Source organism: Diadema antillarum, unplaced genomic scaffold, assembly GCF_040938485.1.
Source record: "Diadema antillarum isolate AM-2024a unplaced genomic scaffold, OU_Dant_1.0 seq00000376_RagTag, whole genome shotgun sequence".
Classification (NCBI taxonomy): domain Eukaryota; kingdom Metazoa; phylum Echinodermata; class Echinoidea; order Diadematoida; family Diadematidae; genus Diadema; species Diadema antillarum.
Window position 1 is genome coordinate 846,591 of NW_027271375.1, and position 8,494 is coordinate 855,084.

The window sequence follows — 8,494 nt, forward strand, 5'->3', positions numbered from 1 at the left end:
CGGCCTAGTTAGGGTTAAAAGCATTTTGCATAAAACTTGAATCACCATAAGACATGATAGATTATGGTGAATCAGTTATTCATCCCCCCCCCCCCCCCAAACTAAAACACACAACAACAACAACAAATCAGTTGTCATATTTTCAAGGCTTGGATGGTAGTAACTTGTTTGTATTGTAGGTCATCTCTATTTAAAACTTCAACTGTGATAGTAATGCATGTAGAAGGTTGACACAACTTTTGCTCCTTTGACAATTGCTCCTGTCTTATTTCTCCAAGAACTTGGGGTAAGGGTTAGGGTTGTGATAGGGTTTTAGGTTTAGTTGGATGTGAGGATTGGGATTAGGGTTAGGGTTTGTTTGTGGGTAGAATTTATGTTTGGGTTGATAGCGTGCAGATATTTTATGGCAGCAGTTGCCACAGCAGCAGTATATATGTCATGGAACCATGAAGATGAGCTTGTTTTACATGCAAAAATGGCCAGCACTGGAAAAGTTGAAGAATGGAAGCAGCTTGACCATCAACGTCCTGACCCATTTTTGACCGTAACAGTGAATTAACATTCAATAGAAGTTTGTAGATGCAATGCACATTTTAACTGGGCTAGTATTTACAGTATCCATCATTTCTCACAATCAATGTTGCGTACAACAGACCTGGTTTCTGTGTAACACAATTTGGGGTTAATGTACTTCTTGTTCATTTTTTTTTCTCTTCAGTGCACAATGCTATATGTCACTGCACAGAAATACCTGGTTAAAGTTATTTGTCAATTTATTTACTAGTGTGGTGATGAGTGTAGGATGTGGGAAAGGAAGACGGAATTATTCAAACCTCCTGCAGGGGGAAAAGAGAAAATGAAATGTTTATCGCCCCTGTTTAATGGGTTGAAGGCCAATATATCAGTGTCACTGTGAAAAAAAAAAAAAAAATTATAAAAAATCATCATGAACAAAGGGTGTAAGTAAGTATCTTAGTGATAGTAATGCGAATATGATAAGCACTTCTTCGGACTTGGCTGCTTGCAAATCAAATGATCAAATCTCAGAAAATTCACCCTTAGTCCTTCTTTTGTTTCTTTTTTTTTTCTTTCTCTATTTCTTTTTTTTTTTCAACATGAATCGGCAGATTGATTAGGTTACACAGTGCATGTCATGGGCTCCTTTGTTTGGTAATTGATGCTCTCATTGTTAATCACTTTTTTGTTGTTGAAAGATAAATTGATCATATATCATCACCAAACAGTGGGAGCACAGTGGCTACTTTGTGTCAAGGGCAAGCCATATATTAGAGTGATATGTACTCTTCATGAAAAAGGAACAATAGACGCCACACACTAATGGGGAAATGTGGCACACATTAAACGCCATATATCTCAACTGTTGCATCCTGTTGTGGCCATGTCGGTTTACAAACAATTATCCCGCTGGCCCACGAGATGTGTGTGCAAGTGCATTCAAGTCGTTTGCATCCAATTGGTAAAAGGCAGTTACAAATGAGTACAATGGTGACCCCAAGCCTTGCCTGGTAGAAACCTGCCTGATATGTAGCAAAGTCTAAAGTAGGCAAAATAGCTCCCAGCTGGGGCAAGAGAATGGGAAGAGAGTGGGTGGGTCTTTTTACGTGGGTCCTTCTTTTCCACTAACGCAATTATTTTGAACAATTAGTTCCACAATCATATGCATTTTTTGTTGTAATACATTGTACGTTTTGTTTTCATTGAATTTGTACGACAACAAACGTGTGTTATTGGAAATAAAACTTCATTTGAATTTGAATTGGGGAGGGGGGAGGGTTGGGCTTGGTGAAACACATTGATATGCATTAGGACATGAAACATCCATGACTTACTGTATGCAGACTTGTCTGTAGGCAGAGAATGGTAGCTAGTACAGATTGCTCTAGTGCAGGCTTAAGTGTGCTTCACTGGTGGTTATTTAACCAAGTAAATTGGGGCAGGTCGAGTTTGATAATGTACTGAAATGTATGGATATTTTCTTTCTTTTATGAATTATCAGGCAGAAAGCTGTTCCTTTTGAGTGCAAGTCAGAAAATGTGGGATCTTCAGAACAGTAGAGTCTGTTATGGCAGCCAGGAAACTTGCCTCAGGCTCCACCTACAAAGCAACAACTAACACATGCAAAGTTGATCCTAGTTACTGGAATATATTCAGTACGAACAGCTGATAGTTGAATGACATTATACTTGTACTTGGTTCTCAGAGCATAATAAAATTGGGGAGGGCATACGAGTGGGGGGGGGGGGAGGACATTATGAGTGATGTTCACACAAAACATCGGCACTAGCGAATTATTTGGACAAGTTTACTCATCTTGTAACTTGTGCTTGACCTCAGCAGTGTAGTTCTATGGACTCTGGATAAGGAGGACTTGAGTCTTGTTGGCTGAGATTATTAAACCATGGTTCAAGGGTGCCAGTCAAGATTGCTCGTTGGTCTGCCCTACATTGTTCATTTTATTTCACATCCTTCGTAGGGATAGGGGATGAAGTGGGTATGACTTCAACAAACGGTAGATGATCAAGGTTCAGATAAAAGCTGACCTTTATGTGATTTGCCACCCCAGATCTTGCTTGGGTTTGACTGTTTGTTGCACGTTCCAAACTGACATCATGATAGTATGCAAAGAGATGTCTTAATTTCAGCGGTGAGCCCTTACATTAAAACCACATTCATTCCTTGTGAAATTTCATAAAAATTATGAAAATTAGGTAATTTTGCATATTTGGGTCTCACGCTAGAGGGAATCATTCCCCTATGGGGAAGTGCCATAATTTGTGCAAACTATGATCCCTTCTCTCTATTGATGATTCCTTCCAAGGTTAGTCAAAAACCAGCCTCTGATTTTCAAGAAGAAGATGAAAATTTGAAAAAGTTTGCTCATGACAGACGTAGGATGGTAACCGATCACAACAGCTCAATGGCTCAAGTGAACTAAAAAAAAAATGAGATTTAACGTTGACTGAAGCATATTTTAGATGAAAAATTATTTAATTGAAATTAAGGGCATTCACTCAAAAGATGCATTTATGTTACAGTTGAATTACGGAGATCTTTATGTAACTTTTAAGGTCTTCTGTTTATTTTCCTAAATCATTTATTTGAAGCAGGAGTGCATACAGTCCCACCCATGTGGGACTATTCTTTTTCTCTGTTTTGATTTTGGGAGCCATAAGCAGGAAGACAACCCATTGACAATTGAACAGCTATCACGATCATGGACGATAAACAAGAGATAGGCTTGGGAAGGCCCTCAACAGCTGTGATAACAATTCCCCTCCAACCCCTCGAACAAATCGTCCTCGTGATGAAAATCCTAGGTGTGTCAAGCACATTACTGCTGACTGAATAAGTAGCTACTCTGTCTCTGGACAATCACAAGCTCGCACATGGCTCTGAGGCGTGCTGTCAGAAAGTTTATCGAGGGGCGCCCTGTCCCACTTCTGATTGACGTCAATGTCCTTGGGTTAGGTGATACGCAGTGATTACCCGCTGATATTTCAGCCGATACTGCTGCCTCACATGAGGACACCGCAATCTATTGATCTGAGTAGTTTTGTACACAGAGACACCGAAGACAAAGCCGAATACAATAGGCATTGTACCTTCTCTCAAAATCTGCTTCGGCTCTTAACCCGTTGAAGACTGGTCTCCAAGTATTTTTGGACTGGTGGAAATGGAAAACGCCTGTTTATTATAGGAAAAAAAAATCAGTCCGTCTTCAATGGATCAATTTCGATTGAAGTATTCGGAACTTGTGCACATACCCAGAATGCTGGAAGACTAATTTTTTTTGCCAGATTGCTGGAAGACTAATTTTTTTTCCTTTTTTTTTTTTGCCAGATTGCTGGAAGACTAATTTTTTTTCCTTTTTTTTTTTTTTGGCCCACTACAGTCCCTGGTTGCATCACTCTTTGAGTTACAGGAGTCAGGAAGTAGCTAGATGCCCAAAGTACATAGGACATTCTTTCCCTTCCCCTTAGCTAGGTCACTGTTAGATACAGAGTCAGAAGAATGGCCTAAATCATTCTGTTAATTTACTGTCAAGATGAGATTTACAAAACGATGTTTAATTGACTGCATGTGAGCAGTCATTCTGAAAATAGTCTCACCAATGCATAATTCTGTTCAGAAGGCAACCAAAAATGGAGCAAATTGTCAGTTTCAGTTGACATTATCCCCCTTGGTACATACATGTAGTAACCCCTGGTACAAAAAAGACATATGCCAAAGAATCCAGCTGAGAACAAGAAGAATCTTAACACTGTATAGAGTTTATGTCATACGTAATCTTGTTGTTTGTGATGAACAGTATTCTTTAGAAAATAGAACCCACGTGGGATTGAGGTGCAACCATGTGTTACTGCATAACATCAGCATATTTCTTCATAATGGGGAAAAAAAATTACAACACATTCTTGTCTTCTTGTGCTCTCCTTCACTAAACAGTTCATTGTGGTGTCCCTGAAGGATGGCATGTTCAACAACGCCAATGTCCTCTTCAAGACCAAGTTTGTGGACGGTGTCTCCACGGTGACCCGCTACACCCAGCAGCAGTCTGCGGCACCAGCCTCCGCCCCCTCCGCCCCATTCCCCCGCGCCAAGGGAACCAACACCAAAAAGACATCGGCCAAGAAGGCACGAACGGAGCCTCTGGCAGAGAAAGCGCACTGAAGCAGCCCGCAAGAATTTTGCCATTGACCTGTACATATGTGACATGCTGTGCACTTTGGATTGCTTACTTCAGCTTTCCTCCAAGGACGTACCAATGTACATACAGTCCTCCACGCATCAGATAAATTTCCTGTAGACCGAAGAAAGATCTCTGTTAAAGCCAGAGCTGGATGTGAGAAGAAGTCACCCACACCACTCTGACAGGGGTGTTTGGGGACTCGTCATGGAAGGACGAATTTTGCAGACTGTTTGGTGCAGTGCTATCTGCATATCGAGTCTGGCCAACTCTGCTCCAATGGGTAACAATATGGCGGCATGATGCGTTGGCAGGCAAGCATGCAACGAAGGAATGCACGCCATGTTGCAACCAGCTAAAACCAAGTTGGCCAAGCTTTATGTATACATAAGTAGGTGGCTCTGGTTTGGTGTATATATTTGCTTTGATACCATGTGTAAAATCAAATGCATCACGTAGCATTGTTCAATATCAAAGAGAGAATATCACTGCATAGAGAACAAAGCATATAAATAGTAGACAAACAGTTTAGTGTACTCTTACTCCTTTTTTTTCCCACTACGGTTAAACATGCCACGGTCAATTCCATCCGTACAATATATGAATTATAATTCACATAATTTAATTTGCATGTTTTAACTGTCTGTCACTGGCCCAGTGACTTTTGGTGAAATGCATTTTGGCAGTCTTTGACTGGAGTTGGCACAGCTAAGGCAAGTTACAGTATCTCATCAACTTGATGGTAATTCCCGTTATCAAACAACAAAGTCCTCGGGACTGGCAGTTTTCTTTTGTTTCATGAAAATTTTGTTAAAGCAGAACAGTAGAAGTATCAGTATAGAGAAATATAGGTAATTTTGGGGCCTGAATTTTTTACTTCATTGTAACGAGAATTATGTTACAACTGTGTTCATTGTAACAGGAGTGCACTGTGCACTGGAAGCTTAAAGGGGATGGCTAGTAACTGATCAGTGGGAATCAGTGGGAATGCTGAAGGATGATTGTTCCATTCCTTGTGGGATTCATTTAAGAGTACAGTGGAAACTCGATATAACGAGATGGTCGGGACCGAGTCGTTTTCCTCGTTATAGCCGATATCTCGTTATATCAGTAGGCATAAAAGAAAGCATAACATAAAGACATTAATTTGCACATGTGGGACTACCCATCATCTTTCAATCAATACTGATAACTTGGTAATGTGTGTGAGGTAATTACTCACCTTTATGGGTAAGAAGATGTTTTTTCACCAATGAAATCCGATATCAAGAATGTTTTTCTTATCAATTGTAGATGTTTGAATTTGTAAATCTAAACTGCTTGCGATTGTGTGAAGATCGTCTGTGGATTGGTGTGTGGTTACGGTATGGGTGTGTGTTCTGTGTGGAAAGCTTGAATATGGTCTGCACAATGCTGTGTGTGTGTGTGTGTGTGTGACACATTCTGTATGTACATTATGACTGCGTGTGTGTGAAGATGGGGAATTCCCTACGTAGAAAGCCAATCACAGCATCAGATTGCCTCACACTAACTGGTCTTGCTAAACGTCATGATGATGTCATGTATACGGCCGTCCCACCACATTTTCTGCGTGTATCAGTGCGCCCACACACACACATACACGTACAACATGCGGTGCTAGCTGTAGAGTGAACTGAAGAAAATATGTGTGTACAAGACAGTTTTTGGCGCATCGAGCTTTACAATCTCGGAACATGATAGCACAGGCGAAGTAAAGCTTTACCCGAAGACATTTTGCTTTACCTTGCTATATCAGGTTTGATTGGCTATGTTTTTCTTTGTTTGGAAATCACAAAATTTATCTCGTTATAGCAGTTATTTCGTTATAGCCGATCTCGCTATAAGAGTAGCATTTTACATAGACTTGTGTGGAAGGAAATTTGGGACCGGGAAAATTTCCTCGTAATAACCGATATCTCGTTATAGCAGTGTTCGTTATACCGAGTTTCCCCTGTACATTATATATCTATTGTTGTGTGAAAATTATTTGCTTCAGAATGATCTCATATTCAAGTAATGTGCAGTTTAATGTTTCCAGGTGAGCGTGCCTGGTCAGTGACGGGGCATTAATCTGCACATTACTTGAATATGAGACCATTCTGAAGCAAATAATTTTCACACAACAATAGATATATAATGTACTCTTAAATGAATCACACAAGGATTGGAACAATCGTCCCTCAGCATTCCCACTGATTCCCACTGATCGGTTACTAGCCATCCCCTTTAAGTAAGATATGATCTCTGACTGTGTTCACTCTTCTGTAGACCCGTTGCACAGTTACAAATAAAGCTTTAAGTAAGTTTTCTATATGCAAACTGATTAAGCACAAGATGACAGATATGTTTAAAGAATAAGGAAGAAAGAGCTAGAGACTTTAAGATGTATATAACAATGTTTCAACATGAAAAATTGATGAGTAACTATGAATTGATAAGAAATAACATGATAAAAATAGTAAAACACAGCAATCTTTCTCTGTCCAACTGTGATAAGTAGCTCTATTTTATGCAATGAGGCAATTATTTTCAAAAGATGCTTTGATGAATCGCTACCATTTGCTGATGATAAGTGAGGATGTGGAGGGATTTATGACGTGTAAATATTTGTACATAGAATTTGACAAGTAGGTAAGAGATGCTTAATGGGAGATTATATCAACTACTGATAAATGCATGTGTACAGTATTCGGTGTCATTGCTCCATAAACTTTGGCCAAGTGTACAAGACACTCTCCTCACAATGAATGCTATCTAGACCTCCGGCATGACTTCACTTGTGATCAGCTCGGACTTATCATTTCCCAAAATATTTATAGAGATGCCGCAAACATTGTTTGAATTCTCTTTGAGGGGGAATATAATGAGACGACATCAATATGGGAAGGGGTGTCTGTCTTCCAAAGCCCTCTCATACAATGTAACAATCAGGGACAACATACTTTGCCATACTTTTTTTCTTTTTATGGAGAAACATATGTGTACATGTATATCCCCTTTGTGAAAATTTGACAGCCAGCAACGATGTTAGAGATCGGCAAACTTTTCGGTAATCCTACAGCGAGAGAAAGAGATAATGGAGTCTATCCCTGTCAAAACATGTTGCCAATAATACTGCTGGTTTTGATAACTACCTGGAAAACAAACATTGCTCCAAACTATGTGGGTGAACCTCCGTGACACCGTTTTGCTGACTCAGAGAGTGAACTTTTTTTTTGTCTTTCTTTTTCGTTTTGCTTTGACTTGGGGTAAAAATGTACAATGTATCACAAGGCACAGAGCAAGCTGGTACCAGGTACGGGGTTATGTCTCATAAACTAGTAACAGAGATATTCTAACTCTCTTCATGTGGTACAATTGCAGTAGCCCTACTTTCCAAGGTTTTTGAAGTCAACATCAAATTTTCATCGTAGGACAAATTTGCTGCTAATCCAGGCATGGGATCTGCTCAAGTTCAAATTAAAATGTATTCAGATTTGTCTGTGAGATTTTTCATCAGTATCTCCTGTATAAAGTTAACTTTCCACAGTCCCTTTTTGTTCAAAATGGCCTACTTTTCATGTATTAACATTGCGTTGTGGCTTTGAAGTAAAAACTTGCAAATAAATGTGCAAGAGTTATTTCAAGTTGCAATCAGATTGTATTTTTTTTCATATAACCACACTTGTTTTGCAATCAAGTTCTTTCACTTTCACATGTAATTATGTTGCATTGCCCTTCATTTCTTTTTTTTTTTTCGCTGTACTGATACCCAGTCCTGTGTTT

The 8,494-nt window shown here is 39.5% G+C and overlaps 1 protein-coding gene across 1 annotated transcript in view; it reads left to right on the forward strand.

Annotated features, from left to right (window-relative positions):
- Positions 1-4,951, forward strand: part of LOC139731491 (structural maintenance of chromosomes protein 2-like) — a 37,962-nt gene extending 33,011 nt beyond the window's left edge. Inside the window, exon 24 of the mRNA XM_071642375.1 lies at positions 4,468-4,951. Coding sequence (XP_071498476.1) covers positions 4,468-4,692 — 225 coding nt within the window. The 3' untranslated portion in view covers positions 4,693-4,951. The remainder of the gene's footprint in view (positions 1-4,467) is intronic.
- Positions 4,952-8,494: the final 3,543 nt, after the last annotated feature.